This window comes from Pimephales promelas, chromosome 12 (assembly GCF_988280905.1).
Source record: "Pimephales promelas chromosome 12, fPimPro1.hap1.1, whole genome shotgun sequence".
NCBI classification, from domain to species: domain Eukaryota; kingdom Metazoa; phylum Chordata; class Actinopteri; order Cypriniformes; family Leuciscidae; genus Pimephales; species Pimephales promelas.
Genome location: NC_142780.1, coordinates 32,435,780 through 32,450,769, shown reverse-complemented (window position 1 = coordinate 32,450,769; position 14,990 = coordinate 32,435,780). Strand labels below are relative to the sequence as shown.

The 14,990-nt window shown below is 37.6% G+C and overlaps 2 protein-coding genes across 2 annotated transcripts; one reads left to right on the top strand and one right to left on the bottom strand.

The window, feature by feature from the left end:
- Window positions 1-1,597: 1,597 nt before the first annotated feature.
- On the bottom strand, window positions 1,598-3,456 carry LOC120471207 (protachykinin). The gene is made up of 5 exons (XM_039660975.2): window positions 2,692-3,456; window positions 2,433-2,532; window positions 2,320-2,343; window positions 2,059-2,115; window positions 1,598-1,981 (listed from the first exon to the last, which is right to left on the bottom strand). The coding sequence occupies exons 1-5, from the start codon at window positions 2,800-2,802 to the stop codon at window positions 1,971-1,973; spliced, it is 303 nt and encodes a 100-aa protein (XP_039516909.1). The 5' UTR covers window positions 2,803-3,456; the 3' UTR covers window positions 1,598-1,970.
- Window positions 3,457-4,324: 868 nt separating this feature from the next.
- On the top strand, window positions 4,325-14,268 carry ngly2 (N-glycanase 2). The gene is made up of 12 exons (XM_039660944.2): window positions 4,325-4,983; window positions 5,985-6,124; window positions 6,238-6,413; window positions 6,495-6,655; window positions 8,112-8,252; window positions 8,378-8,499; window positions 8,579-8,747; window positions 8,849-8,994; window positions 11,615-11,739; window positions 12,052-12,178; window positions 12,301-12,434; window positions 13,272-14,268. The coding sequence occupies exons 1-12, from the start codon at window positions 4,520-4,522 to the stop codon at window positions 13,389-13,391; spliced, it is 2,025 nt and encodes a 674-aa protein (XP_039516878.2). The 5' UTR covers window positions 4,325-4,519; the 3' UTR covers window positions 13,392-14,268.
- Window positions 14,269-14,990: the final 722 nt, after the last annotated feature.

The window sequence follows — 14,990 nt, the reverse complement described above, 5'->3', positions numbered from 1 at the left end:
TATTATAGCCTAATACAATGAGCGACTTCGTGCTATTTCTTTTAACATTTATGGAGAATATGGCAACTTTGACGACTGGTATGCTGCTGAAGAAAGAAAAAATGTAAATAAAACGGAGAAAATTACACCGCTGCTGCTCTGCTCCATTGAACTCTATTGGTAACGACGTAACTTGCGACCATAGTTGGATAACGATGCTTTCGGGAAATGCACCCCTGAATGAGACCCTGCGGGAGTTTTACGCAGCTGTCCAGACAACCAAGGCAGGAGAAGGCTGAACGTTACAGCGTTTCAAGCCTAAGGAGCCTGAGGAAAATTACCCTCTCTTTGATCTGATTAATTTATTGCCCTCTATAACGTTAAGCGCGAATAGCTGGAGATCAGAGCTAATTGTTTTTTTTTTATTGTTGTTTGATTAATTGTTTTATGAGTAATAAAAAAAAAACTATGCCTACCTTTGTGTTTCATGAAAAAAAAAATGCATTTGTGAACCTGAAGGGATACGAACTAAGCGGACTATATATCTCCGGTTGCTAAATAAACAGTCAGGCAGGCAAGGCAAGTTATTATTTGTAAAAACTAGATTTAGCCTAATTAAAATATAAACTAATGTTTTATTTGGCAAGTGACCATGGTATAAGCGGGTTAATGCCCTCCGAGGTGTCCATTGTCAGGTTTTAATGGACTTCGGCGGAGGCAACCGTCCTCCGCTGCGCGTCGGCCGGTTTACGCCTCGCCGTCGTCCATTAAAACCTGACAATGGACACCTCGTCGGGCATTAACCCTTACATATTATAGCCTAATACAACAATGAGCGACTTCGTGCTATTTCTTTTAACATTTATGGAGAATATGGCAACTTTGACGACTGGTATGCTGCTGAAGAAAGAAAAAATGTAAATAAAACGGAGAAAATTACACCGCTGCTGCTCTGCTCCATTGAACTCTATTGGTAACGACGTAACTTGCGACCATAGTCTACAAATGACGTCACAGCTACTAAAAGTTTGATTTCAAAATGCAAACAAACTTTGATGTGGAGCTGATTTACTGTCTCAGCAGAATGATTTAAGCCATTTGAACTTTAAACACAGGGGGCCTTATTAGGCATTCAACAAGAACTTTTCTTTAATTGTGTTGACAGGTTCAACATGCAATTAATTCAGAGCATGCAGAAGATTTCCGTTCCTTTTAACTTGTGCATCCTCTGCCATTGCCAGCATAGATGAGGTAAGTGAACGCTCCAGTGTGCAAAATATACACCAGTAATAACTTGCATTTTTGCAAGCATACAGGCTGTGGTCATACCCACAAACAGCAAATCCTGCATGTGTTGCAAATGAGTCGTGGTTTGCATTTTTTTTGTGTTCTTTTGAGATTAAATATGTATAAATAGGTTAGTTCAGTATTTCTGGAATTCTGACCTCTGTAAGTTGGATTAGTCAAGAAAGAGATTAACTATACAGCAAATACTTCAACATCAAGGTCCTTAAAAAACGTATGCAAATGGCAGTTTCAGAGGAATACCACAAGATGGGGCCCTTGAAAATGTCAGATTATAATCATCTAATCCATATTTTATTACATTATGCCCTTTTATACTATAATAAGGTGACCTGTGACCGAGGCTGAATTTTCATCATCATTACTCCACTCTTCAGTGTCACATGATCCTTTAGAAAACACTAGGTGGCGATGTTGACTCTTTACAAATTCATTATTTTTGGTTAAAACTAAATTTCTTGATTGGAAATGTTTACTAATACATTACTGATACATCATACACAGACAGTTTAGGTATACCTTAAGTGCATTATACAGTATATCATAAAACAAATGGGATTTCTGAACTAATTACCTTATTTTTATTTATTTATTTTTTATTTCAGAAGATGTTTCAGTCTGATGAGTTGGGCCGAAAGTGGATGCATGTTTAAAGCTTCAAAGTCCCAGCGCTCTGCTTTTTTTTCCTAGAAGGATCCTAGAAGAAAATAGATGTCAGAATTTATATCGAAAGGTTATGCAAAATGATAAATAAAATACAAAAAATAGACTCACCTGGTTCAACCACATTGCGTTTCCCCATCAGACCCACAAAAGTCTGGAATTTCTGCCCTGGAAGTCATTTGATGATCAGAAAACACATGATCAGATTTGATTCATAGATGATTCAGCAAGAGCAGTCACTTTTACTTTGAAAAAAAAAAAACTTATAGTCACATTCACTTAAATGCACAGATTACACTCATAAGTGCAAAAAATCAAACTAAGCAGTTCTGAGGAATTTGATTAGGAAAACTCGCCAAAATCTATACTTACGTCTCCGTGTTATCTGTGATTTTGCTGTGAAGAGAAAGCAAACCTGATGTCACCATAATTATTTAATAATATATAATACACACACACACATATATAAACACACATATATTTACCAGATGATCTTTTCCCCATTAGACCGTAAACCTGTTGTAGTACAGGAGTTCGGCTGACCTTTTCCAACAGTGTCTGGAGCTCCGACTCCAGCAAATTTACCTTCAGATGATATAATTACTTCAAAAATGCAACCAACTGATAATCTTTAATTAGATTCTGTTGTTAAATAATCATATATTAATATAATTGAATATTACATTTCTGTGCAGATATCACTTCTTCTATAACTAGCAACAATGCAAGAGTGAAATCACTCACCTCGTCCGGGTACCTGTCATTCATCCAGTTATCCTCATCAGATTTAAAGTTCTGGCACAAAATATCTGTCAAAGCAGACACCAGCAGAAGAATCAGCAGCGAGATCTTCATGATGCACTGATGTTGTTGCAGTTCGGTTCAGTTGACGGATTACCGGTGACCAATAATCATTAGTCTGATGCCAAACAGAAACCCAATAAATTCAGCCCGTAACTAAATAACCTGAGCATTGCCTGTGATGATCCCTTTACTCAGATGTGGTCAGGAGCTCTGTTTAAATAGGGCTGGTGAAACGGGCACATGATGAATCAGGTGGCAATTATAAATTATTAAAAGAAAATTGCTGCTTCACTGGATTATCCCTGTGAGATTCATCCACCATTGATTCCAGCTATTATTCTAATGATTCTGCATTTGACCTCTGATCGACTCAGATCCTTTGAGATGCGTTATTTATTTGAAGGAGTCTCAGAATTAGACAGTAACTTTACTTCATGACACTTCATGGTTTTGTTCACTCATTCCACTGATGTGGCTGTGATTGATTTCTTTAAATCTATCTTATACACATGATGCTTGTCTGCATGTGTCAGTGTCTGAACCTGAAGTCACGTAAAGGAACATTCTTCTATTCTATTCTATTCCATTTCATTTTATTCTAAACTAAAATGGTTACACTTTATTTTAATATGTCATTGTTACAATATAATTATACATTTAAGTAATGAGTAGCCTAATATTAATTAACTATATGTATAGGGTTACTATAGGGGTTTGATTGAGGGTTAGTTGCATGTATTTATGCGTAATTTACTGGTATTACTATGGCACATGTATACATGTATAACACGGACACTGTAAAATAAAGTGTTACCCTAATATTTTATATGGATTTTTATATATCTTGTTCTAGTTGATCATTTTAAAGGATTCTTCATCAACTTTTTTTTGTTGATTGACCAAATTTAATATTTAATAATTAATATCTAATCTATTTCTTAACAATTAGATGATTATTCAGTAATAATGAGAAATGAAATAATGTAATGTGAATTATATGAATTAATTGCATTAACAGTTACATTTGAATGTGCATACTGCACAATAAGCTAGAAAAAGGAAAAGTATGATTTAAAAAATAACCATATGTGATATGAGGAGAAAACAATCTGTATGATGAAATGTAAAAGTGTGTAAATAGAAATATTAGATGAAAAACTTACATTTAAAAATGATGCCTCTGCAACAAATTTTAAATTAGTTGAAGTTGAAGTAATACATATAAAAAAATAAATGAATGCTAAAATAAATAAAAAACGAATAAAAATGACAAAAGCAGTAAAGCACAAACATACTTAAACTTAAACTCAAATTAAATTAAATATAAAAATTTAATTCCAAATTTCAATAAATACTACAATATTATATAGCCTAGGACAGAATAATAGTAGCCTAAGATAACGTAATTAATAATAATAATAAAACGTATTAAAGATGCCCCCAAGAAATAAAATAAAAGTCTCTGAAATGGATGTCCGATTAAATAAAAAGAAATAGTTGTTGCTGTTCTTTTCACCCCAGTATTTGAACGTATGGTTTTTATTTTGGGTAGTAACCTGCTACGTCTCGTCTCTTATTGGCCATTTGAAAGTGTCACTCAAACCTGACAGGCCTCCGTAGGTCACGCCCCCGCGTTTATCCATATGAGGAAGAACTTGAATAAAAGTGAAACAATGTAGCACAGTTTCAGGACCGGGCACTTTTACTAACAGCTTAATAGTTCACACGTGTTTATGAACAAATAAATGCCCGTTTTGAATTGAGAATAATGTTTTATTGTCGATTACTGCTGATTTATTTTTATCTGTTATATTTATGTTTTGCGTTTGGCGTAAATGCAACGACTCCTCCGAGAAATGCGAAATCGTGTGATAATCTGGAGCACATAGACTCTGTAGAGCAGAACACGGGTAATACTAGATCCAGAGGAAGGTCCAGTGAAGGTCTCGGGGGGTTTGAACCGGGGGATCCTGCTCCTGCCTTCAAGGTTCAAACTCTGGATGGAGTGTTTATTTACAATCCCCAAAATGAGTCGAGGCGCGCGCTCATCGTGCACGCGTTCACTAATAAGTCCGCGTTTGTGGAGTGTCTGTGGACGTGGAGCGAGTCTCTGTCGGACCTGGTGGAGTATCTGCCGCCCAACACCGAGGTCCTGCTCCTGTCCCTGGATGATACTGCACTGCAGGACTCGCTCTGGATGAGGGAACAGGTGTACAGCGCCGCTGCACACAGGTACTGACAAGGGAGGAGGGATAAACACACACATACACAAAGTCAGACAGACCGGGCTATTGTTCAACATCAGAGGACCGTCTGATACGATCACTGTACATGTGCAGTATTTATTTCAAAAAGTAGCAGATTTGATGATTTTGGACAGGTAATAATAGTGTAGCATTCTTTACATTACTTTGGAGAACCATTTAAATATCATAGTATGCGAATATGTAAACATTCAATATATTTATAAAGAGAGAAAGACAGACCAAGCTTTTTTAATTCCTGAATTTATTTAATCATTTATTTATCCTTCCTTTCTTAAGTCCTTCCATCCTTCCTTCCATCCACCCTACCTTCCTTCCATTCAAACTTCCTTCCTTCCATTCAAACAAACTTCCTTCCATCCTTCCTTCAATCTTTCCTTCAATCCACCTTTCCTTCCTTCCATTCAAAAACGTCCTTCCTTCCTTTAAATTACCTTCCATTCTTCCATTTTCCTTCCTTCCTTCAATCCACCCTTCCTTCCTTTCATTCAAACTTCCTTCCTTCCATTCAAACTTCCTTCCATCATTCCTTCAATCTTTCCTTCAATCCACCTTTCCTTCCTTCCATTCAAAAACTTCCTTCCTTTAATTTACCTTCCATTCTTCCATTTTTCCTTCCTTCCTTCCTTCCTTCAATCCACCCTTCCTTCCCTCCATTCAAACTTCCTTCCTTCCTTCCGTCCTTCCTTCAGTCCACCCTTCCTTTCTTCAAATTACCTTCCATTCTTCCATTTTTCCTTCCTTTCTTCAAATTACCTTCCATCCTTCCTTCCTTCCTTCAATCCACCCTTCCTTCAATCCACCCTTCCTTCCTTCCTTCCTTCCTTCCTTCCTTTTAAAAAGTTCTAGGTTTTATTATGATTTTAGGACAGTACCACAGTATTACCATCTGACACCATGACTTTACCTCTAAAAATGTTCATTTAAGGCATTAATAAATTAACATTAAGACCATTTTTTTCTTGTTAGAGGGAAAGAGATCTTGTCCAGGCTGCATTTCTCTCCTACGCCCGTGTTCGCGCTGGGAAACTGGATACCCAGGGTTCTGTACTCATGGGGGTGCGGTGGTCACAACTGCGGCCTCGCTCAGGTGCTTTTCTCCTCTCCAGGTGAGTGTGGATGTCTTGATGGGATCACATGTCTTGGTTGTACTATGTTGTCATACTGGGGGTGTCATTTCCTAAAAAATTAATTAGATTACTGATACATTTTGGAATTGTAGACTGGAGCATACCGCTGATCGCCAAGCGTCTGAATGCCCGATATGACTGGCTGGATGGTCGCTGGGGTGCAGATCCATACACACTGCTGGATGCAGGGGATGGCTGTGAACCTGTGACGTCTGTCAAAGGTGCTGTCGCATGGGTGTCTGAGGGTGGCTGCTCTTTTTTCATAAAGGTGAGCTACGTGAGCAACGCAACATGGGTGTTTGGTCAAGACACAATATGGCCCGATTAACAATGTTTTTGAATATTTAAGATAAAAAACATGGCCGAATCCAATGCTACTGGGGTGCTGGTGTATGCCTTGCCCGGGAATCCCATACAGGACATGAACTGCTCAGGAGACGATTGTTCCACCTCGCTCAACATACCTGCGTCTATGGTTCATATTGAACCTGCTGTCATGCAAGCCCTACGGTGAGCGAATACTTTATAGCCCATGACTGGGCACAGAGTTACAGAGAGATGGATTGTTTGTTCTTCTTTTACCGCTTTACGTATTTTTAATCACTTTATTCTGTGTATGTAATTAATCTCAGTACTTAGACTCTGTACATTTGTAGTAATCTCAGCCAGGGTTAATCTCAGTGTTGTAAAAAATGTTTTTTGTTCATTTAAATTAAGCTGAAATAAAATTAAACAATGGCGCTTTTCCATTACCAGCCGAGGTACCAGCTCGACTTGACTCTACTCGCCTCGACTCTCTATTCGCTCCGTTTTACATTGCAGACAGTGCCGCCACAAATAGTACCCGGTTGTCATAACGACGCCTTTCGTTCCTGGTGCCCCATCAAGCTCTCGCTGGATCCTCTCTTCAGCCACCGAAAAAAGGAAAGTCTGCACCTCCTCGTTTTGCCACGGCGTATTCGTCCGAGTTGCTATAATGATAGTAGTAAGTTTAGTAACTATCTCTGGCCAAACTATTTAAAAATGGCGGGGTTATTTTGGAGACTCCATCTGGTGCGTACAATGATGACGCAGTGAATAGTGACGATTCTCTCTGACCAATCAGCAGTCGCCATTGTTTTCACGTCACATTTTAGTATCCGCTCAGAACCTCGCCGGAGGTGATACAAAAAAAAGTACCCGAAAGCAGATACAGGTACAACTTTTACACAGTGGAAAACCAAACAAAGCCGAGCCGAGTCGAGCCGAGCTGGTACTGTGTAGTGGAAAAGCGCCACTGGTTCTTATTTGCATATGGGCTACATGCACGCATAAATTCCGCATTTGACGCAAGGATGCTCGTCCATTTCCAGTTGAGGAGATTAAAGCGGAGGAAAACCGAGGAAAACGGGATTATGGCAGAGTCTTCAAAATTCACTGTCGTCCCGTTTTTGTAACGAAATGTACATACGTTTAGATGTAATTTTATATATAGTTATGTTTATTTAATATAATTTTAAAAAGAAGCATAAACACAACGAGGGGTGTCTGTTTTATCTGTTTTTGTGACTAACGTTTCTTTAGTATAAAATTCGGTATAAATTCTCGGTATCGCATTGGGGGAAGTTATCGAGCATCCTTACACCTTCACTGAAAATACCGCCGTGCATAGAGCCCATTGGAAATTCTGTAATGTACTTCCTCCAATAAATAACATTGTTTATTCTTCACCGCAATTAATGAATGTGCCATCATGTTAAAGTAGTTTTAAGTAGTTTTTTTTTTTTTGATACTGCAACCAAACAGTGTGTGAAAGTTTCTGTGCCTTTAACCCAGGGTAACCTAAGGTTAAAAATAGTTGAAAAGTCTTATACATTTGAAAATATCTGTGTGAATTTGCAGCCTCTACTATGCCTTAATTGTGTCATTTAACGTCTGATCAGTGTTTTTTTTTTTTTTTTTGAATGATGTGGATTGTTTGCATTAGGAAGGGCCGTCCTGTGAATGTAACATTCCAGATCACACCTTCACCAAACTTCTTCTTTGGGATCGACCAGAAGGGGGCGCTGTCTGAGATGGGCTGGTTTCTCTACCCAACCTTTAGATTCATGGCCTGGCAGGCTCAGTGGTAAGATATATTAGGTGAAATATTAATATATATTGTCAAGGAGTTATTGGGCGATGTTGATAATCTTAACTTTGCTAAGCATTGACCTCTCTTAAAATCCATCGCACATTTATGCGATCCTGTAGGTTCACATTCAAAGAGGCTTTGCTGGAGCGGCTAAGTCGGCCTGCCTTAATAGTACCTGTGTTTGAGCGTCATCTGATGCAGGGAGAGACGGGCGCTCAGGCTGTGGTGGATCTTCTTGGAGGTTTGAGCTTCACATTAGTAGCATCTACCAATGCAGGCCTGTCATTCATAACTAGACTTTTTCCTGCTTTTCTTTATAGACATTTCAAATTATGATGTTCTGGAGTTGGACGCCTCCCTGTCCTGTCCCGGTCGCAGGGACGAGACATGTGCTCACTGGGATCACACTGTACAGCTGTTTATATGCTGCGATGACACCAGCCCCTACTGCAACCTGGAGCTCGGGCGCTGGATAACGGCCTTCCGCAGGTTCACGAACTGAATCTTTGCTATTCTTCCAACGCCATCATTTTGGACTTAGTCTTAGTCGGTGTGCTACTATTTGAAAATGTTTGTGTCTATCTTTACAGAGGCACAGGTCATTGGCTGACGGATGTGTCCCCTTTGATTCCCCTGCTAAACAACAATAAGTGTTCCTTCAGCATGAAGACTGCGCCATGGGCGATGCCATGGATGACGTCTCTCAATCTGCGCTTTAGTCACAGCAACCAGACAGGTCAGAACATTGTATTACAGGTCATGAAAGCATTCAGTGTGGCAACTTTGTCCAAGGTCTTTAAATCAAGTGATTTTTTGGTGGATGTGTAAAGTCAGTTAATCACATTAACTAATTTCTACTAATACTTCACAAACAGAAAGTGATTCAATATTGTTTTTTTGTTCTCATTGTGAACCGTATACACTACTGTTCAAAGTTTGGGATCAGTAAGATTTTTTTTTTGAGGAAATTAATATATTATAAAGCATTAAAGGGTTAGTTCACCCAAAAATGAAAATTAAGTCATTAATTACTCACCCCCATGCTGTTCCAACCCCGTAAGACCTTCGTTCATCTTCGGAACACAAATAAAGATATTTTTGATTGAATCTGAGTGCTAGATCAGTCCTAGATAGACTACCTAAGGGACTGGCTCTTGACGGCCCATAAAGTCATTAAAGAAAAGGTTTAAATATTCCATGTGCCTACAGCGGCTCAATTACTAGTTTATCAAGCGACGAGACTACTTTTTGTGCGAAAAAACATAAATAACGACTTTATTCCACTATTCCATTACTTCCTTATGGGCGCATGCGCGAGAACTGAGACGAGGACGTTCTCATTCGACTACTTCTTGTTACCGGCTGCTCACCGCTTAGGAGTTTTACCGCCACCTACCGTATAAAATGATGATCCATATATAAGGCGCTCCGGATTATAAGGAACACTGTCGTTTTTTGAGAAGATTAAAGGCTTTTAAGTGCACCTTATAGTGCGGAAAATACGCAAATTGAAAAGCGTATGTACAGCGCGCATCTTCCTCTGCTTGTAAACAGAAAGCTTTGCGCTTCCAGCTATATCAGCACATCATCTTATACGGTAGGGGGCGGTAAAACTCCTTAGCGGTGAGCAGCCGGTAACAAGAAGACGTCCTCGTCTCAGTTCTCGCGCGTTCGCCCATAAGGAAGTAATGGAATAGTGGAATAAAGTCGTTATTTATGTTTTTTCGCACAAAAAGTAGTCTCGTCGCTTGATAAACTTATAATTGAGCCGCTGTAGGCACATGGAATATTTAAACCTTTTCTTTAATGACTTTATGGGCCGTCAAGAGCCAGTCCCTTAGGCAGTCTATCTAGGACTGATCCAGCTCTCAGATTCAATCAAAAATATCTTTATTTGTGTTCCGAAGATGAACGAAAGTCTTACGGGGTTGGTACAGCATGGGGGTGAGTAATTAATGACTTAATTTTCATTTTTGGGTGAACTAACCCTTTAAATAAGAGTGACAAAATTGTGGTTTCCACAAAAATATGAAGCAGCACAACTGTTTTCAACATTGATAATAATAATAATAATAATAAATGTTTCTTGAGCAGCAAATCAGCATATTAGAAATATTCTAAAGGATCATGTGATGACTGGAGTAATGATGCTGAATATTCAGCTCTGACATCACAGGAATAAATTACATTGTAAAATTTAAATAGAGAACAGTTCTTTTAAAGTCCCCTGTAGTCATTTTATCCCTTAACTCATCATTGAATTTCCAAAATGACATATTTAAACATTGTTTCCTTAAAATTCGATTTACCGTGCCTTAAAATATCTTGAAAGTACACCTTTTCTCATTTAGTATAAGCGGTTCTATGAATATGCAAATGAGCCCCACCTCCACTCACTCACACCAGCTCAGAGATCCACTTGTTGACGCACGTTGGCCTGATTGGTTACAAGGTCGTTTGTGACGTCAGAAACACCAGCGATTTTTGAGACTGTCTTTGGTTCACTGCAATTTTAAGGAGGAAATACTCAGCAATGCTGTCGACTTATGATTTTGCACATGGTTTGTCTTAAAGCATATTAAAAACACAACACATAGACATATAAACAACATTAAAAATGGGATTTTCACCACAGGGGGACTTTAAATTGAAATAATATTTCGTAATATTGCTGTTTTTCCTGTATTTTTAAGTGAATAAATGCAGCCTTGGTGAGCAAGGCCCGATATACTTCAAGCTAAATCGAAGAATGAAGTGATGATGTGACATCATTTTCATTTAGAATGAAATTAACAAAGTTCGTTTCAGGAGTTCAAAGCTGTTTGGCAAAGTGAACCTTCCGTAAAAGTTGGTAATTTCCATTGAGCTACTATTGGTCCCTGGCGATGATGTAATAGGTGGGTGTGGCTTTGAGGCTCCACCTTTTTTGACGTGGACTCTTCTCCAGAACATAAGATTAAATATTTGCAAACACACCCAATGTTTCCCTGGAAAGAACATCTCGAAGGTTAATTTATTGTATGCAGCTGTAAAAGCTGTTACTCACCCACACGTTCTATCAAGTCATCCTCAAAGGAACCATGTACCTTACAGAGAACGTCCAGCTTCCTGCACACTTGTAGTTTATACAGTCAGCTTAAATAAGCTTTAAAGTATTTGAATGTATTAAAAGGTCATTAAATATTGCTCGTTGCTCTTTTTTTAGTGCACTTGAGGCAATCATAAATACGCTATGTTTGGAAGATGCATTTAGGGGCTTGGCTATTTCCCAAAATATGTCAATGCAACGTCAGTTACTGTAGTAATAAAGGGACATCTGTTATGAATATTGACACCATCTGTGATTGTCTTCACAGGTAATTACTCTGAGAGGTTATACCCTTTCAAGGTAACGTCACTCTTCTCTGGTGGGACGTTTGACAAAGACTATAACAGCAGATACCAAGAGATCAAGTTCAGTCTTCCAGCTTCAACAAAGAAGGTGATGATAAATTATTATTGCTATTATTTATTATAATAATCAGGGCTGTGCAAAGATTAATTGCGATTAATCGCATCCAAAATAAAAGTTTGTGTTTACATAATATATGTGTGTGTGTGCTGTGTATAATTATTTTGGATATAAACACATATCCATACATGTATATATTTAATAATTATTTGCACATAAATACTGCATATATATATATATATGCATATATAAATACACACACATGCATGTATATATATTTTTTAAAAATGTATGAAGTAAAACCTTTCCATGAATTGAATGTGTATTGTGTTGGAATGTCAGGTGGAGTTATACAGCGTTATCACGGCTCACGGATCTGACGAGAACTTCTGCGGTGAATTTTGTGTGACGTCGCACCACTTCCTGATCAACAGAGCCATCAATAACACACTCATATTTGAGTCCGCTGGTTAGTAGGACCAGGATGACTGGATGGTTGGACTATGACACTTGATAACATTTTATCACATGAATTAAAGTGATGTGCCCACACTGTGCCAGTGAGTAAAACAGATGTGCATTTCTGGGTAGGATCACCCCTGGGCTGTGCCATGCGGGTGCCTGAAGGGGGAGTGCCAAATGAACATGGTACCTGGTTGTACGGTCGCGGAGGCTGGTGTGACGGGCTCCAGGTGGATCCGTGGAGGACCGACATCACTTCCCAGGTACAATAAATTATAGCAAAAACAGAATGCAGAAACAAACCTCTTCACTTCTATTTACGTTCATTTTTCATTATTCTGATATTCGCTAAGAATTGTGGTTATTTTTACCTCCATTTTTCACATACCCCAATCATAGACTGTAAAAAAATGGACAAAGCGTCTGTGATGTCACCCATAGACTTTCTGAATAATGGTTTTGAGGCCGTTTATGGGGGTATGGGCGGCACCATCTTTTCAAAATCTTGGGAAATTCTAACCCTGCCCACCTTCTGGCCAATCCATATTAGAAGCTGACATTTTTTCGGGATTTTTTCATTGTAGTCACATTATTAGGGTGCATGTAAACGTAGGCAGTGTAACGTGTTACTGTTTATTTGTGCATCTATAAAACAGGTCAGGCTGTTCTAATGATTTATGCGGTCAATCAAAGTTACCACACCCTTATTTGTCATGTATTTTATATTTAAATTCGATCTAAACTAACGAGTTAGAAAAAAGTGAATTTAAAAAATGAATGTACTGTTTATTAGTTTCTTACGCTGTAAAAAAATATTTTCATGATTAGTAATCACAACATTTTTTCTTTTGTCAAATCAACTTAAATAATTGATGTAGTTGAGATAACATAATATTTGGAGTTTCTGATGATTAAATCAATCTCCTTCAATGTATTAACTCACTTTTTCCATTTCAATGAACTTAAAATTTTAAGGCAACCAGGTTACTTCATATTTTTAAGTTAAACCAACAATATGTTTTTACAGTGTAGTGCAACTATAAAATAGGTCAGGCTGTTCTAATGATTTATGATTTAAAAACATTTTGTTCTTCTCACAGCTGGACATGAGTGGAACCAATTCTGTGCTTTACTTTGGACTCTATGAGGGACGTAACCCAAATCCAAAGACTGACCCTGGGTACATTATTATGTACTCCTATCTAGTGTTTTATAAATGATTTTACAGATCTGCAAATGTATTCTTTTTTTATTACTTGAATCTGACATTTTTTGGACAGCATTGATCCTTAATTTTCTTTCATTCAGAATCATGCTTTGTTTCAATGATTCAAGTTCATTTTAGTATTTCCTCATGCTGCTCTTTTTTTAACCAAAAAGTTATTTATGTTTATTTGCGATCTGAGATTATTAAAAACATCAAAGTTTTAGACTGAGATAATCTGGATGGGATTTTAAAAAAAAAATCATAAATTGAGATATTTTGGTAACACTTTACAATAAGGTTTATTAGTTAACATCAACTAAGAATTAAGAAGGCTTCTACAGCATTTAAATCTTCGTTAAAGTTAAAGGTGCTGTATGTAACTTTAAAAGCATAAAAAATACCATATGTTTGCGTACATTGAGGAAACATAAGCTCACATACTCGTTTCTCTGAAAAACACTTCTACAGCCAGTTATTTTACTCTGAAACGTGCGTTTCCAGGCTGGAATGTTTGTTATTGTTTTGGTCTGTGAGACTGCATGTGGCCAATTTGCCAATTTTCACCGTCCATTGCGCTCGTTCCTGTTGCGTGTGCTCAAACTGGCAACCCGTCCAGTCTGAAGAGCAGGTTGCGTTCTTACAGACTGCACCTTTAATTTCAGCATTTACCAAGACATTATTAAAATCAAATGTTGTATGTGTTAATGCACTGTGAACTAACATGAACAAACAACGAACAGCTGTATTTGTATTAACTAACATTAACAAAGATGAATAAATACTGTAACAATTGTTTGTTTGTGTTAGTTAATACATCAACTAATGTTAATAAATGAGACCTGATTGTAAAGTGTTACCTGTATTTTAATAAATTGTTTGTCTTGGACACACATCAGACTCACTGAGGTCGTTTATTTGTATTATTAGCCTGACTTATGCAAAATCTGAGTTGCCAATGTAAGCAGCACACAGGTTTCACATAATGTTTAGTAAAATAACTGTACACTCTAAAAAATGCTGGGTTGTTTTAACCCAATTTTGGGTCAAATATGGACAAACTCAAACATTGGGTTAAAAATGTAACCCAATGGCTGGGTTTGTCCATATTTTACCCAAAATTGTGTTAAAACAACCCAGAGTGTATTTGTCCTCTGTCATTCTTGTAAAGTCTTGGTGATAATATAATACACAGAATAAATTGTATGCTTTTGGTCTGTTTCAGATGAAAGATGATCAACTGGAAACTATCGAATTATTATTATTATTATTATTATTATTTTGCTTGTGGCTCATAAACAGTGTCCTATGTTGTACTGTGAGAGAGGCTCAAAGATGATAAGGATAGCCTGTGAACATTTAGGATGACAATCTCAAAGTGTGTTTGCTGCTACGACCCCCTCTACTGATTAGCCAGTGATAATACAACATATTGATCAATATGACGTCTCCAAAACTTAAATACCATGGAGGCGAAAAGAGCTAAAAGGAATAGTTGCACTAAAACCACTATTCATCTTGCTCTATTTGTTTACTACTAGCGCATGCTGATTACATTTTATTCTACTAACTAAAGATTTTAGGTGTCTTCATCATGATTTGTAATGATCTTATA